Source organism: Eutrigla gurnardus (assembly GCF_963514095.1).
Source record: "Eutrigla gurnardus genome assembly, chromosome: 9".
NCBI lineage: Eukaryota > Metazoa > Chordata > Actinopteri > Perciformes > Triglidae > Eutrigla > Eutrigla gurnardus.
Window position 1 is genome coordinate 23,207,893 of NC_139923.1, and position 17,317 is coordinate 23,225,209.

The 17,317-nt window shown below is 42.1% G+C and overlaps 2 protein-coding genes across 2 annotated transcripts; one reads left to right on the plus strand and one right to left on the minus strand.

The window, feature by feature from the left end:
- Window positions 1–2,578: 2,578 nt before the first annotated feature.
- On the plus strand, window positions 2,579–9,957 carry LOC311018126 (tumor susceptibility gene 101 protein-like). Its single transcript, XM_084016934.1, has 10 exons — window positions 2,579–2,967; window positions 3,537–3,624; window positions 3,746–3,811; window positions 4,451–4,614; window positions 5,025–5,151; window positions 5,934–5,991; window positions 6,235–6,329; window positions 7,556–7,758; window positions 7,837–8,076; window positions 8,454–9,957. Exons 1-10 carry the CDS (start codon window positions 2,926–2,928, stop codon window positions 8,541–8,543), a joined length of 1,173 nt encoding a protein of 390 aa, XP_083873060.1. The 5' UTR covers window positions 2,579–2,925; the 3' UTR covers window positions 8,544–9,957.
- A 306-nt stretch (window positions 9,958–10,263) lies between these two features.
- ldha (lactate dehydrogenase A4) lies at window positions 10,264–16,132 on the minus strand. Its single transcript, XM_084016935.1, has 8 exons — window positions 15,977–16,132; window positions 14,254–14,379; window positions 13,682–13,799; window positions 13,387–13,560; window positions 13,087–13,260; window positions 12,780–12,897; window positions 11,639–11,762; window positions 10,264–11,541 (listed from the first exon to the last, which is right to left on the minus strand). Exons 2-8 carry the CDS (start codon window positions 14,377–14,379, stop codon window positions 11,377–11,379), a joined length of 999 nt encoding a protein of 332 aa, XP_083873061.1. The 5' UTR covers window positions 15,977–16,132; the 3' UTR covers window positions 10,264–11,376.
- Between the last annotated feature and the right edge of the window lie 1,185 nt (window positions 16,133–17,317).

The window sequence follows — 17,317 nt, forward strand, 5'->3', positions numbered from 1 at the left end:
GAAAACGTATATAATAATTCCAAATTCTGGTAAATCTGTGTCTTGGTATCAATTCTGAAATGTTTTGTTTCTATCTATTGCATATGAGATAGGTGTGTATGTGTCATCATTTCAAGCAACTGAAAAGGAAGGAGGTAGTATACAAGAAATATTTATCCATCCATCATCCATCAGGACATTGAGCTATCACAGGTTGTCTGCCTGAAAAAACGCTAGTGGAGTGAAAAAACAACCAAAGAATGGGTTCTCTACCAATTAAAAATGATCACTATTAATGATAGTAATATGTATTTATTAGGTCACTGTTTCTTGTCTTGTTTGTTAAAGCCATGCAGCCCCTAGTTATAGCTTTTTAGGGCAGATGATTTGCATATTTGTGAGGATGCTCTCTCACAGGCTTTCAAGGGGTCATAAAAAATAGACGGTTATCCATAAAACCCGACAGACGGAAAGCCAGGAGTTGGTGAGCGTTGCGGATCGAAAAAGATACACAGAAGAAGGGATTTTCCTCATTTTGGATAAACTATAATCATGCCACTTTGTGAGGACGCGATTAAGAAAATGCTCCCTAAGGTAAGAAGAACTAAAAGAAGAATTAATTCTTTCTAAATCAAACATAAACAACAAATGGTATATGTAATGTAAATAAATGTTGGTTCAGTGTTTGTTTTGTATCCTTTCGTATTGAAGAAATATCTTCGCAAACATGTGGCCAACGAAATATATGTTGCCTTGAGCCACTTCAGTCACCTTCTGCCCATGATGGATCGATATGGTAAGAAGCAGCGAACAATCTGAACTTTCAGACGGTCGAAAAATTCAACAACTGCTCTAAATTATAGTCATTATTAAATGTTTTTTGTTTACAGTTTACACCGATGGAACCACAAAAGACTTGATGAGTCTATCGGGAACTATTTCTGTCTTGTTCAAAGGTAACACTTACTTTGCATTTTATACTCTTTGCCCCTGTTAAACAGCTTGATTATAATTAGAAGCTGAACTTCTGATCATTGATAAAACTCATATTTCAGAATATGTGAGATAAAAAAAACCTTGTTTCCTCTGTTCTTATACAAGACAAGACGTACAACATTCCCGTATGCCTGTGGATTGAGGAAACCTACCCCCAAACTGCTCCCATCTGCTATGTAAAACCCACACGTGACATGATGGTTGTCAGAGGAACGTATGTATCCAGCAATGGCCAAGTGACGCTGCCTTACCTGGAGGAGTGGAAGAGTGTGAGAATTTCAATTTAATTTTGTTTTCTGTAAACAGAGATATATGATGACATCAGGGTTGTTGCTGATGTGGGTGTTCTTTAGAGCTTTAAGTGTTACATGTGCGACTTCTCCTTTCTGCTATCAGGGCGAATGTGACCTAATGAGCCTACTGCAGGTGATGGTTGCCATCTTTGGAGAAATCCCTCCCGTATGCATGCGACCTCATTCCGAGCCTGAACAAGCCCCTTGTAAGTAACGTCTGCACGTGCAGGAAGCAATCCTCTATGTCGTTTCAAAACAACCCTATACCTGCCCTAGATACACGTTGATGTTGATAAGACATTTCCAAGGATTCATATCTATTCCATCAATCTGGGGTTGAAAACAAGGTCTCCCTGTCAACGTGTTTATGAATTTGCTGTGACTGATGACGACCTTCTTAAATGAAAAATCTATTTTTTGCAGGTTGGCTACAGTTCCAGAGACAAGCAGAGGTCCGTTCAAACTCAGATGGAGGTTTGTGTCTACATTTAGCCAGCGAAGATGACCTACCTTTCCAGCAAGACAATGAAACCAACTGTTAGTTGTTGTTTTTTTTTGTGGAATTTTACACTGATCATTGACTGTTCTTGTGTAGACTGTGATGACGTGTTTGATCCCGTGTAGTGTCAGATGGTATCCATTGATTATTTTACTTTCACCCAAATGACAGCATGCTGTATGCCTATTTTTCAAATGATGTGGGATGTTAATGTCGAGCAGCACCTGAAGAAAACACATGACTGTGTTTGCGATGAATGTATTGCATTCTTTTTTTTCTTTTTTTTAAAAAAATATATAGTGTATTTGTCATATAAACATAAGAAACTAATTTGGCATTTGAATGTCTGTGTTAAAATGCTTAAATTGCTTTACAGGTAGCTCATAAAAGCGTATTCTTATCTTTTGGACTTTTGACCAGTGAAGAGACATGTTAGTAGTTTGAACACAGCGAGGAGCCGCCCAAATAAATCATGATATATTATAGAAGGATGTGGTTTATTTCATTTTGACGGATAATATAGAACAGAAACAGCTTAAAGCTGCTTCTTATTTATTGTAAATTAAAATTGTTGTGTCTTCTTTCATAAAAAAAATGCAACCTCTTGTGAAAAGTGATGATTTATTATTTTTGATATTGTAAATAAAGAGTTATGGTGGGAAAATCTTTCAACAAAAACGTGTTTTGTATAATTACTTACTAGTACATATTTGAGTTTGCGCTGATACGTGTGAAAGGACATTCATCTGACCACGCCTTGGGAACAGCGTCTCCAACGCTGACGTCACACCCAGACCGGAAGCAGTCAGGTGGAATGCCGGAAATTCTTTTTGTTGACCATCGGATGTTTTTTTCCGGGCTCTTTCTAAAACTGTTAATTAATAGTTTTATTTTCAATTCTTAATAAATGTATTGAAGTTTGGTGCATTAACAGCAGAGCCGCCACTCGCGTTGGACTAGAGGTTTCAACATAGACACCGAATCGCTGTCTTAATTATAGTCGGGCCCGAGGCTGGGCTAACTTTAGCCTAGCATTCAGTGAAGTCCTGCTAACCAGCGTTAGCTTGTGTTAGCTGTCAGTCTAGCTGGCTTAAAAGTCAGCGTTTCCGTCACTTGATTGATTAGTAAGAACGGTGAAAACCAAAACTATAACAAAACATGGCAGTTGTCAACGAAGGTGCCCTGAAGAAAATGCTGAAGGTAAGTTAAATGTCGCGTCGTTTTGCTAACCAACAGTTTCACGTTAGCTAGCTAGTGTTACCGATACCAAACATGAAACTATTTGTTAGTAGGTTAACACTTTCTAGCACGGATAATGCTTAGTATCCGTCCCTTTCACTTCGAATGTAGCAAGTTAAACATCCACCGTACAAATATGTGTAAACGTATGTCTCGGAATCAAGCATAGCCACCTAGCTAACACCTGTCAACATCGTTATAAAACACTATTCATGTTTTTATATGTGTACAAAGTTCGTTTGTACAACAATGATTTAACATGGTTATAATGTACAGCAAACTGCAAACACGTTTTCGATATCGTAAAGAAGAAAATCCTATTTTTGTTGGACATGTTTTTTTTATTATATAATACAGGCCATCTAACGTTTGACACAAACATGCCATCGTGTTCAGCCTCAGAATGGAAATTAATAACCTAGATTTAAGTGTAACGGTTAGACTTGTCTTATATTAGTTGTCAGAAATTCTGTCTAAACTTTCAATGTACTAACATACATTACCTTTTGTCCCTTTTTCTTATTGTCCAGCAATACAAATACAGAGATCTGACTGTTCGTGAGATAACCAATGTTATCTCCCAATACAAGGACTTGAAGCCAGTTATGGATGCTTATGGTAAATTGAACGATACCGATCTCCTGTTTTGTTAACTGTATGGTATCAGTTATATTTTGTATGTTGTATGTTTTGTATGTTTGTGTTTTGCTAGTTGACAAGTAATCTTCTTCAATTCCAGTGTTTAATGATGGCTCCACAAGAGACCTGATGAGCTTGACAGGGACTGTCCCAGTGAGCTACAGAGGTAAAGAATGTTTTTATCTTGCTTTCTAACTAAAAAACAAAAACACATGGTTACTTAGGCGAGTCTGACTGACTGAGGCATAGAAAGTCAACTGTCGGTTTCTGTTTAGTTTTTGTCGTCAGTAAGTAGCAAATACACAAATGCCTCATTGTGTCGGACAAGAACCAAACTGAACCAAAATACACACAATTTCACAAACACGCTTGTCTATCTGCAAACAAACTGCTTTCCGTGTTACTCCGTGTCCTTGATCTGCCGGTTTTCCTACTGTTCTGGCATCGAGGTTTAAATTACATTCAGGAAATGAAACGCATCTTTTGACAGAAAATCTTATGGTGTGCTTCAAGGCAACTCTGGGATTTGGTATTACTAATGTATGTTTGCTTGCATGATGTCAAGACAGGCTTGCATTAGATTTTTAGCCTGTAAAATGTAAATTTGTTTGATTTAAAGTACATCACGATTGTTGTTTCTTCATGTAGAAGTCCACATTGCTCCCTAAAACACACAGAAGTGTGCTCAAAATAACAAAGGTTGCCACGTTACGTTAATGGTTGAGTGATGAGAGTAATGTTGACACTTTAAAAACAAATCACATAAATGATATTATGACATCGTTTGTGTTTGTGTTTCCTGTAGGCAATGTCTACAACATCCCAGTGTGTCTGTGGTTGCTGGACACATATCCCTACAACCCTCCCATATGTTTTGTCAAACCTACCAGTGCCATGATGATCAAAACTGGCAAGCACATTGATGCCAACGGCAAGATCTACCTTCCCTATCTGCACGAGTGGAAGCATGTAAGTGAGAGGTCTTCAGTTATTATTTTTTAATAACGGACTGTTTATTTAGGCGAGGACTTTGGAATGTTTAAAATGTAAAAACATAGATTGAAAATGAATAATAAGGAATACAAATGCTTTGGGTAATGTTGTTATAGAGCTGTAGCAGCGTAATCTATAGAACATGGCTCTAATGTACAACAACATTTTCCATACAACAGTAATTGAAACTAGTTGCCTAAAATATTTTGGTTATTTCTATGATTACCAGTCACTGAACACAAAATGGTGCAAGCATGAGGGCCATAACTGTGCCTGGGGCTCTCAATAATATTTGAACAGTGACTTGCCTGTTGATCATTTGAAGCAGCATTCAGTATTTGTTGTCCTGATTAATAAGGAAATGCCCTTCACTGTGTGTCTTTCAGCCTCAGTCAGACCTGTATGGTCTGATTCAAGTGATGATTGTGGTTTTCGGAGAGGAGCCTCCTGTGTTTTCTCGCCCAACCACACAAGCCCCCTATCAAGCGTTCCAAGCAGCTGGACCCCCTAACCGTGAGTTACATACATTTTTATTCCAAACAGGATAAAGCCCTTTTTTGCACAAAACTAGCATTAGCTAGGAGTTGTAGTAACTTATAATAATTGCAGAGGTCGTTTGTGTTCTTTATCCTGTGGGAATCTGCCTTGTCGTAATTTGTAATTTAAAAATTCTGCAATTTACCTACCAAATTTCACCAATATGCCAAAAGATCTGATCTTGTCCTACCATGTCAGCCAATGATGAACAAATGTTACCTGTCACAATTATTTGTGCTGTCTGCATTTGCTGTCTGTGAAGGTTCTCAGTCATCCAGGTCCTGGTAATCCTTGAAAGTTTTATTGTTGGCAACTGAACTTGCTGTAGGTTTTTGAAGATGTTTAGTTTTTCATCCAAGAAGGCTTCTTCAGTTCAGTTCTTCTAGAACATACACTTTCAAAGATGACCAGGATTTGCTCTTTAATCTCTGAACACGTTGTTTTGTGATAGATGACGTATCCATAGTAGTTTCTCATTGTAAAATCAAATATCTATGTTTCGTATTATGTCAGGGATCACAGCATTTTCATACTGCTGTCAGGGGTTTATCTCGTTTCACATCAGAATTTCACGACTCCGCTTATTGCTTGATGGTTTGAAGTGATGCATTTATTTCTTTAAGCACTAGATGGAGCTCAGCTACCACTTCAGCACACCATGGAAACATGTAATGTGTCTTTGTGAGAGTGAAAGAGATAAATAATATTTGTACCTGTATGCCCTCAGATCTAATTATTGCACTGTTTCTCTACCTCAGCTTCCTACATGCCTGGCATGCCTGCAGTCTTACCCTACGGCCCAAATCCTAACCCAGGGTAAGATGTTTGCCAAGCAGTGTTCAGCCCTCTCTTCCAGATAACTCACGTATACTGTATTTACAACAAACCTGTCGTGGCATGTTTGCTTTGCAGCATATCACACAGAAGCATATTTATCAGTGAAACACTATACAACTGGTTCAGTTACATTTATAATTAAAGGTTAATGATGTCTGTAATTTTTGGAAATGGAAATTATACAGAATTAGCCATTTTTTTAAATTATTGAACTATTTCCAGAGGCTACCCGGGATACCAATACCCAGGGGGCAACTCTTACCCAGCGACTGCTGGACCTGCACACTACCCCACCCAGACTCCAGTTTCCACAGTGGGTATGTATCACATTTAGTATCCAGGGTGTTATCATGGCTCAGTTTTAAAGTTTAAAATCAGCACAGGTTTCAGTTGTTTTTATAAGCTGCACAAGCACAGCAAGGTGCAGATTAGAAACGTTTCTTGTCTGCACTTGTACATGCAAGTTTCCTTTATGTCTTAATATTACAACACAATGATTCAACACTTAAATCCCCCGTGAAGAAAACCCACAATACACGTCCTCCTTTCTATGCCCCTAAGTTATCTCTGAATTAAGACACTTTTGACCTTTTGACTCAAACTCCCTCACCCTCTGTGTGACTTCGGCGGCGTGCTGAGCCGCCAGGGAAAGGTCGTTAGTGAAACTAGAGTGGGCAGCATTAAAGGCCAAAGGTTAGAATGGATCTAAAGGGAAAGGCACAGCCTCCAGCCATCACACTCTACGCCTCAGACACCGTTCTATATTTAGGATGGGAACAGTAACTCCACACAAAGACAGACCTGTGATCAGGGGAGCCATCTGCTGCCCCAACATCAGTTAGCAGCACTGCAATGAAATGCTGGTTGAGGACCAGCGTCCTATATTTAGTTAAAGAAGTGAAATGGTTTTGCCGTAGACTACTCAGATCTCAAGGCCGAATCAACTCTGACATTTGTAGTGCTGACTCGAGACTGCACATATGGTGGTCATGACTCTGAGGACTCATTTCCACTTACATAACCTGGTATTTGAGGCTTTATGTGTTTAATTAACTGATACGTATGTCATTTTATTGTTTTTGTCATTCTTGTGTACATATATATGGGAACAACATATTAGAAATCCTGAAGCGTACAATTAATCATTGTTGAAATGTGTCTCAAGTTTATCTACTTTTCATTACGGATGGCTGTTCATTTGTTTATCTTCATTAAATTGCCTGGAAATGACACCAGGCTGCTGCAGTATAAACACACCGGCCTCTGCACACAGAAGACTGGTCGGTTATAACTCAATATTCTGCTCGTTTATGAAGGAGACGTCTGGTTACCAGGACACATCATAGCCTCTTTTCCAACTGTGAGACCAGTGATGTTACACGAGTACATGAATGTGTGTCCAGTATATATATTTTAAACTGGCAATCCGTTATGTGAATATGTATCCAACACAGGATGGAATATATATATATATTTTTAAGCTGTTATAATCTGTTTTGCCTGTTCACCGTCTCACGCCACTTCTTGACCTCTTCCTCCTTAGGCCCGGGCAGAGATGGCACCATTGGCGAGGACACCATCCGCGCATCTCTGATTTCAGCCGTGAGCGACAAGCTTCGCTGGAGAATGAAGGAGGAGATGGACAGAGCTCAGGCAGAGCTGGACGCCCTGAAGAGAACGGAGGAGGATCTGAAGAAAGGACATCAGAAACTGGAAGAGATGGTCTCAAGACTGGACCAGGAAGTGGTGAGACATCCTATACGTCCTCTACTGTTCTCCTATTATGTCTATACGATATGTTTGTAATCATTATGTCTCTATTAGTCTGAGGTTGACAGGAATATCGAGCTGCTGAAGAGAAAGGACGAGGAGCTCAGTGAGGCCTTGGAGAAGATGGAGAATCAGTCGGAGAACAATGACATTGACGATGTCATCGTGCCAACAGCTCCGCTGTACAAACAGATCCTGAACCTGTACGCTGAGGAAAACGCAATTGAGGACACGATCTTCTACCTGGGAGAGGCCCTCCGCAGGGGTGTCATAGACCTCGAAGTTTTTCTTAAGGTGACCCCGTCTACACGACTACAAATACAACGCAATGTCTTCTAAACCTGCAAAGTGAAAACAGCATTTTAGTAGAGCAGCAGTCTGCAGTCTGTGTCTACACAGGATGTGTTCGCGCACAGTATTAAATGTAGGTCACATGTATTTTGGCAGAGCTCAGATCCTAATAAACATCCCTGATTGTGTGCTTCAAACAGAAGATAATAGACTTCTAGTGTAAAGTGTATGCTATATGTCTGTTTTACGACAGTCGTATTGATTAAATTAGAAGCTTGCAAAACGATGCAATGAGGCGCCTCCTGTGAACACACAGACCTACACACTCCTGAGTCCTCTGTGCCTTCAGCCTTACTGACTTTTATTCTCTTTTGTTACAGCACGTACGTCTTCTGTCCAGGAAGCAGTTCCAGCTCCGGGCCCTCATGCAGAAAGCCCGCAAGACTGCCGGCCTGAGTGACCTCTACTGACCCACACTGACAACCAGGAAACATTCATATCTTCACGCTCTCTTACTCTCTCCTCTTCCTCCTCTGTTTCATTCCCTTTGTAAACGTTGTCCTCTTTGTAATCTCAATCAAATCTGTTCGTTTGAAACAGAAATCTGAACAGCAGCAACGCAGAATGGTTAGAATAGACTGTCCTGTGTGGCCACCGTTGTCATAGGACGTCAATTGTATTTTTGATCCGACCAAAAATGCTTCTTTGGGATCATAATGCGCTATCGGGCCGCGGCCCATTTACTCCAATATGACATAAAAGGCACTGTGACCACATCTTGAGCCATTATGAACACTATGAAGGTACTGTGGTCGACACAAAAACATGCTTAAGGCACATGCCATATTGGTAAAAGTGAGGTGGGAGCCCGCTTTGTGTTTGCCCCGAGAGTTTGCGGTGTAGCTTGGTTGGTTGGTGGATTAGCGTACAGTGAGTTAGTGTGTCTGACTTGTATATGTTGCACTGCAGGGTAGCCCACAGGTTCTGTTCGCAATCCCTTTGCCAGACAAAGTAATTTGGCTAGTAAGCACAATTTGTTAGGGGCTAGTAGAGAGGGGCTTTGTAGAGAGCCCCGTATGTCCACCCCCCTCATAATGAAAAGGTTAGGCTCTGATATAAATACCCAGGGCAACCTTTTAGGAAGGACATGGGGTCCCGCCTCAGGATTTCATTCTGCGTGAAGGTCTGGGTCATGTTCAGTAGCCATGGAGTCAAAGGGATCACTTTTCATACAGTAGAGGGGATGATGATGATAATTCACACAGAACTTTCTTTCTTCACTGTCTTCAAGTCTTTAAATGAGCTAAATGTTGATCTCCACTGCCACAGCACCACACTATCATTTGTATTTCCCTCTTATCCAGTGTGTCTTTGAGGGTGTGAGTGAAGTTTGTGTCAGTTGCTCATGCTGCCCTCCAGTCTGACTGCATTAACCTGTCTATCACGTACAGTGGGTGGTTGGTTCACAGCCTCTCTGTATACGGCTGATGGATTGACATACTTTATTCTAAGGTATTGCAAAGGAAATTCTGAATTTTTTTTTATTTCTCTTTACTTTTTTTGTTTTTGTCGTGCTGTCCAGTTATTCTCACTCTTATTGAGATGTTTAGGTTTTTCAGTAAACACGAGGAAAAAGTTGTGAATGAAGCTGCAGCGTTGGAGGGTACAAAAAAAAAAATATTGTACTAATCAAAAAGTTAACTTATGTAAAGTTTGCAAACAGGTCTCATTTAAATTAGCCTTTTACTAAATGCACTTTGAATTGTATGATAGAATATCTGCTGTTATTTTTTTTTTCTTGTTTCCAATTCAACCATAGACCACCTGTTCTTTTATATCTGTAGATTTATGTAAATCAGTACAAATAAAAGAAATCTGATTTAATGATTCATCTCTCATTTCCCTAACCATTTTCATAATATTAATAACCAACAAGTCACGTTTAATAATATTTTCTTAGTCAAACCACACTAATTTGACAAACTCAACAATGGAAAGCTGTTATTAACAGTATATTAGCATCCAGTAGTTAGCTCTCGCTGATCAGAATTTATACTTTTTTTAAATCCTGCTATTTGAAAGCACGTGCAGCAGCGTTTCCCAGTATGTTCACCTCGCCACAAAGTCACATAGAAGCTTGGGACCACATTTTGATCCCCGATGATAAGCAGGAAAGGACAAAGGACAGACTTGTATCATTATCCTGGCAGATTTATTCGATGTTACGCCAAATAAAAACCGATAGACAGCTGCCATGACAGGTTCAATTCCTCAGTGAGTCAAGTAATTAATAGACCATCTCTAAGGTTGTAACATTAATACATAAATAGATCTTAAAAGTATTAACAGTTATGAATAATACCATTTTCTTTTTCTTGATGTCCTCTTTTCCAGAGTCAGTTGGAGTAAAATAAATACAAAACAGGGTGCACAAACAAACAACACCTTCATGATGATATGATCAATAACCTGACCCTAAGCTGTGATTGTAGCTGACAATTTCCCTTTGGTTCTCTGTTATCTCTGTGTCGAGTTAAATTATAGCGAGCCCCTTGGTTGGCGACCCCTTTTAATTATCCTCATGTAACCTGTGATGCTTCTTACCAGTACGTTACAACTTGACCTTTTTTCTGTCAGTGCACTTGTGGTTCTGCTAGTATACAAAGGCTTCACTGCCAACCAGTAAATATAAGCTTTTCTGAGATGATCAAATACTTTGGTATCACAGGGTTGACCCGGTGATATATAACTCAGTAGTGTTGTTGTGACTGTAGACAGATAGGAAATGGAATGTCTCCATTATACTCCACACAAAAAAAAATAACAGATTACCAAATGAAAAAGACAGCTGGCAACAATCACAGAATACACAGAATAAATACAAACTACGAACAAGAAGTGAACAGAAGATGCAGCAACAGTGCACAGAAACATACAGTACATAGAATGTATACGCTCATGTATAAGCCCTAATATGCAAAGGCTATTCTTATGTAGACGGGACAACAAATAGATATGTCGTCACTCCAACACAGGCTGAGCTCAAAGGCTAAAAGGTGTGAATTTGGTGAGAATTCAGTCATGGAGGGAGGAGGACGGCAGGTAGGCAGCAAAGGAACATTACACCCATGTGTGAATATCTCAAGGTAAACTAGCCTGCACTGGTTTAGCTACAAACACTTGGCCTTTTTTTTTAGATATTGAGAGGTTTCGTTCGCCTGTTGCAGTGAGGGGCACGGGAGGTACGGAAGGAGGGAGTCGACCACTGCTGGTTTCATAGTGGAGGAGTCAGAGGAGCGCTCTTTACAAGGTGAGCTCCTTCTGTACGCCCCACAGGGTCTCGGCGCTGTTCACCAGCTGCTTCTCCTCGTCGGCCTTCAGTGTCATGTGGATCACATCTGTCAGGCCGCTGTTGCCCAAGACACATGGGACGCTCAGGAACACCTCATCCTTGACTCCGTGCATGCCCTGTTGGAGGAAGGGAGCACAGCAAGGTCATTTCATAACGTAAACTACAACGTAGGATTTGCCAAGCAGATAAATGTACAGCTCCCGGTCTGCTCACCTTGACCAGCGTGGACACGGGGTGCACTTTGTGCAAGTTCTTAAGGATGCTTTCCACCAGGTCAGCCACAGACATGCCAATGGCCCAGGAGGTGTAGCCCTTCAGCTTGATAACCTCGTATGCCCTGCAGTGCACAAACAGGAGAAAATATTTATCAATCCACTTTGGTATTTGGGACTGTGTTTGCTCCCATTTTGTCTTCTACCTCTATTATCCCTCATTCATCTTCTTTCCAGGTGTTTTCATGCTGAGCATACAGCTGTTTATCCCCATAAGAGAAGTCTCATATTGATTGCACGTTTGTTCAGTATCTAGTGCTGTTTCATGGGGAAGTTTATCATTGTCACTCCCAATCTTATGTATGTACACAGAGTGACAAATAATACATCTAGTCACCTTAAAGTCACCTCTGTGTAAGTATGTCCTTCCTGTTTCATACACATGTTCAAAAATGAGAAATTTCAACATGCCGATGGGAAATGTTTATCTTAGCTGCTTTGTCTCTCTTATCTTTTACTTCACACCTGAAAACCTTTGGAAAAACGCTGATAATTCCACCATGCACGCTTGACCTCCCTAAAACACCTAGCGGTTGCAAGTCAGGGTTGGCCAACAGTGAATGGTACAATATCAAAGTTTACAGCAACTGTTGCGTTGCTCAACTTTCAGAGAAATGACACAACTGGGTTGAGTAACACTTATAGCAATGTTGATTCGGGTAGCATGGACAGATCCTTTACAGTCATTCATTCAGAACCGGTCTATGATCAGGATTTCAGTATTGTGTTCCAGGTCTGTCGTGTTTGTACTATGCCCAGTAGTGCATACCGTGTACCCGCCTCTGCTCGTCTTTTGGCCCACAGCCCCGGTCACATTCCTCACCAGGCAGCGTTACCACCGCTGGATTCAATTGTGCCTGTTGTTTGTCTTTATGTTGATAGGCAACTGTGACTGTCGGCCATTAAACCCTAAACGTCTGCTTTAATAACGCGTCATATTTATGGCTGCCGTCTCATCGCTGGACAGATGGCCCTCGTACACATGGCTGATTGCTTTGCAGATTAGATAGTGTGTGTGTGTGTGTGTGTGCAGAGTTGCTAAGGGGAGTTCTTTCAGCTCATTGGTGGAACACTGTACTCACCCATCAACTACCAGCTTATGAACGGCCTTCCAGTTCTCACTGTCTCCCTCGGCCCCCATCTTTGGGTTGAGGCCCTGCAGAGAAACTCCAGCCACGTTCACGCCGCTCCACACGGGCACTACCAAAAGACAGAGAATAGTGATATACGAGTTCATCGTGACCACAAATTCTAGAATCAAAAAAGGGAATCACGGCGACATCAAATGTGCAAATGTTGTAGCTGCATTAAAGGATTTGCAGCCGACCAACAGACGTGCACAGTGGAAGGCTAGCAGAGATAATTTATTTTTAGTCGAGGGCCGCATACCACTGGAGTCGCCGTGCTCTCCGACGATCCAGCCGTGGCAGCTGGATGGGTGGATGTTGAGCTTCTCGCCCATGAGGTGGCGGAAACGAGCGGAATCCAGGTTGGTGCCAGAGCCAATGACGCGGTGACGTGGGAAACCACTCAGCTTCCAGGCCACGTAGGTCAGGATGTCCACTGGAAGGGTGAAAGTAAAAAGGTCATTCCACGTGTGCCGAGCTGCAGGGCGTTAATCTCCAGCTCTCCTCGACACCATCTCAAGCCACACCCAGCCTCCTCCCCCCCCCTCTCGTGTCCACTAACCCGGGTTGGAAACCACCAACATGATGCAGTTGGGGCTGTACTTGACGATGTTGGGGATGATGAACTTGAAGATGTTGACGTTGCGCTGCACCAGGTTGAGGCGGCTCTCGCCCTCCTGCTGGCGGGCGCCGGCCGTCACCACCACCACTTTGGAGTTAGCGGTCACACTGTAGTCTGAGAAATTCACAAAAAGGAGAGGCGTTCTGACGGAGCTGAAGGGTATAGGGGTCAAGTGGAGTACCAGAATGAAAACGCATTCTTCAAGAGTCAAAAGGTCATGGCTGTGTGCTCTCACCTTTGTCTGCCACAATCTTGTGCGTCTTGAGGAAGAGGGATCCGTGCTGCAGGTCCATGACCTCACCCTTCAACTTATCTTCCATCACATCAACAAGGGCCAGCTCATCACACAAGTCCTGATAACACACACAGACACACAATAAGTCATTCTGTCAACTCATATATACACAGTGTATGTTTGATTGAATGGAGGCTTATTCAAAGTGGCGGAACTCTGTTACATCCAGGTATGTCTGGACTGTTGTGCAGCATTGTTAGTTGTATGATGTGTGACCTGGTTCCTCCTGGCACAGATCCCGCTAGTTCCTTATGAATGGAACCGGACAATATGAGGGAAATGCGAGGTTTCCTGTGTGTCGGCACACCTTCAAAGTCTGCTCAACTCTCTCAGTTCAAAGACTATTTTGTAAATCCTTATTAATCCATTTGCTTTTACTTTAATATTACTTTTAAGTCTTTTAAAGTTGATCTAAGTTTATACTTTTTAAGGGCTTATCTCAACCGTGTTACACCGACCCAAGAGTTCACTTTTGTTTCTTCTACTACATACTAATAACCCCCCAGTCTCACCTTGAGCAGTACGCTGATGGCAGAGGCCATGCCCACCATGCCAACACCGACCACCGTCACCTTGTTCCTGCAGCCAACAGGCTCCTCCTTCATCACATGGGTGATCAGCTTCTCCTTGGTGGACATCTGTAAGTATTAAAGTAAAGAGATGTTTGGAAAAAGGTAGGTAAGTGAGTAATTATAGTATAAAAGGGAGAGGGCGGGGAGAGCGGAAACAAAGAGGCAGTAAATACGTGACGGCTTGAATCCAATGAATCCTCAAAAACATACCCGACTGCTTTTCTCGTCCTAAAATGACTCAAAATTGGAATTCCCTTTACATCCGAGTGGTGAAATTGAAAGTGTGACCTTTTCATAACCCCCCAAAAAATTACCCCAAGTCCCACTTCCTCACAGTCTAGCACTCATGTCTCATGGTTACTTCCTTAAATGGCTTGTGGACAGGAGTTCTTCACAGCGCCACCCTGGGTCTCCATAGCAACCACTGCCTGGGAAAGTACTGCAGCTGGTCTCCGTGCAGCACAGACCGTCCCCATATGACGTCACGTACAGTCACACACACACACACACACAACTATTTATGTTTCCTGGTTGGGCGGGCTTCACCGTGTGCTCACGCTTTCTGCAGTTTGCATCAGCATCATGACTTGCCTGATTCTCTGAGGTGTGGGGACGAAGCACGTAGTGGAGAACCTGACACGACTCATGTACCGTTATCCCCTCCTCCCTTAGGACATCTAAGACGTCGCTAAGTGAGTTTGCACACAATGGTAGGGTAAAGTGGGGCAGTCATACCCAATATCCCTTTATCCAATTATAACTCACTCGGAGGTGAGCTGACCGCTGTTGCTACATACAAAAGCCCTGACCCTGAGGTGAGCTGGGTTTGGGCTTCACAAGAGGGCCCTTTGTTAGTTTAAGATAAGAAATAATTACTGTACTTAGCCAGAGTTCCCTTCTTTACTGCTGAAATATGCTGTACAAAAAGATAGATAGATAGATAGATAGATAGATAGATAGATAGATAGATAGATAGATAGATAGATAGATAGACAGACAGATAGACAGATAGATTGATTTAGCTTTGTGATATAATTAGAACAAGATAACTCCCACTGAGATCTACGTCCCTGTGGACCAGCATATGAATGCAGTACATCTCCTGTGCCAGGTTCATTTGTGGCTCAGACTGGTGTGTATGTGTGTGTGTGTGTGTGTGTGTGTGTGTGTGTGTGGTGTGTGTGTGTGTGTGTGTGTGTGTGTGTGTGTGTGTGTGTGTGTGTGTGTGTGTGTGTGTGTGTGTGTGTGTGGTGTGTGTGTGTGTGGTGTGTGGTGTGTGTGTGGATGGTCAGCAGAGGGCACATGGATACTATATTACATCAGTTTCCCACCACCTGCGCTGTAGGGTTATTAGATTAAAGAAAGCAGGCTCCACCGACAGGCCTACATCCTGTTGCTTCTGCAACAATGTAACTCGTTCTCCCACGCCCAAATAATAATAAATAAATGAAACTGTGTTACACAACTGGAACATCTACACAGAGGAAGTACAGCCTCATTCATCACAACCAAACACATTAGACACGCCCCTCTCGTTTTACTCCTAAAATGCGCATCAGGTGGCTGAAGCTTTTCCTGAAACTACTTACATCAGGATACCGGCTAAATAAACGAAGTGGAGGGAAGCGTACGAGCATACAGTGTAACATGTGAGTCGTCTTACCTTTAGGCTTCAGTTAAACAGGTGGGAACCCGGGCTGGAATGTATGTTTCCCTACAGAGCGCCGCTTTTTTCCGCAGAAGTGGTGCTGCAGAGGAGGCGTCTACCGCTATTTAACCACAGCCTCCTCTGTAGACGTCACCGTACGCGGGGGGCGTGTCCAGCGCGCGCATGCTGTTTGTCACGTCCGCGCGGCAGGATGCGACACCGGAGCCTTTTCCGTATTTACGTTAGATGTTTACCACCGTCTCTGTCAAACAGACACCGTCTGAGCAAAGATGTGAAATGTGGTGTTAAAAAGAAGAGTGAGTAAACGGTCCTTTTTCTAAAAAAACAAAACATAAACGCTTCCTATTCTGGGGCTGCGTTGGTGCCCGGATGTGTGAAACGTGATAGCGTAACTACCCACGTGTTCTCTGACTCACGTAGGTGATGTAACTTACGTAGGTGATGTAACTTGTGAATGAGGTGGAATAATGTGGCTGTTTGGTTTAAGTGGAAACTAGTTTTAGTGTAAGTGGCAATTCATTTTAATGTTTGGGAACGTGTAAATGTGGCTGACACGAACAGGAAACGGTCACTGTGCAGTTTAGAAGGCGGTAGCCTGGTTTGTGAAATGATTGTTCTAGCTTATTATCGGCACTTAACCGCCCCCTCCTGTCCGTTTAAAGGTATTACAGTACAACATTCAGACTAACGGCAAGTCATTTTGTGCTGCCTATCTGAGGAATGTTGTTTTTTCTGATAGAGCCGATTCCACAGACAAAAGACATAAGCGTTGCAACATAGCTTTTCCATTTCTTTCTTATTGTTCTGGTCTGCTATGTCACACTGGGACCAAAGATCCGTGCTCTCAGACTATCCAACCCCAGATATGCTGTATATTTTGTCACCTCTATTCAGAAAATGTGAACTTTTCTGATTTAAAAAAATCCACAATTTCGAAAACCAAGCTTTTCACTGAAGGACTGTTTGTATTTGAGCAATATCAGGCACTGAATGTTACGTCATGATTTACAGCATGGTGGATAGGCTATGGCACAACACCAACAAAAAGGGGACAAAAAAAGGTCAAAGCAAATCCACGACAAGTCAAATCAGCCATCTGGTCATTTCAATCAGTAAAGATTGTGAATTCCTGTCTGCTTCAATCAAACTTCGAAGTGAAACACTTTGTAAGTACTTGTAATTGTTTTGTTTGTAAGGCTTTTAAGAAGCAAATACAAGCAGCGAAGCCCTTAATGTTCAATTGAGAACAAACAAAACAAATGCCCTTCTTTTGCGTCGGACTCGCTGCCCAGGCTGATACTCTGGTGTCATCTGGTACAGAGAGTTCACGTTTTC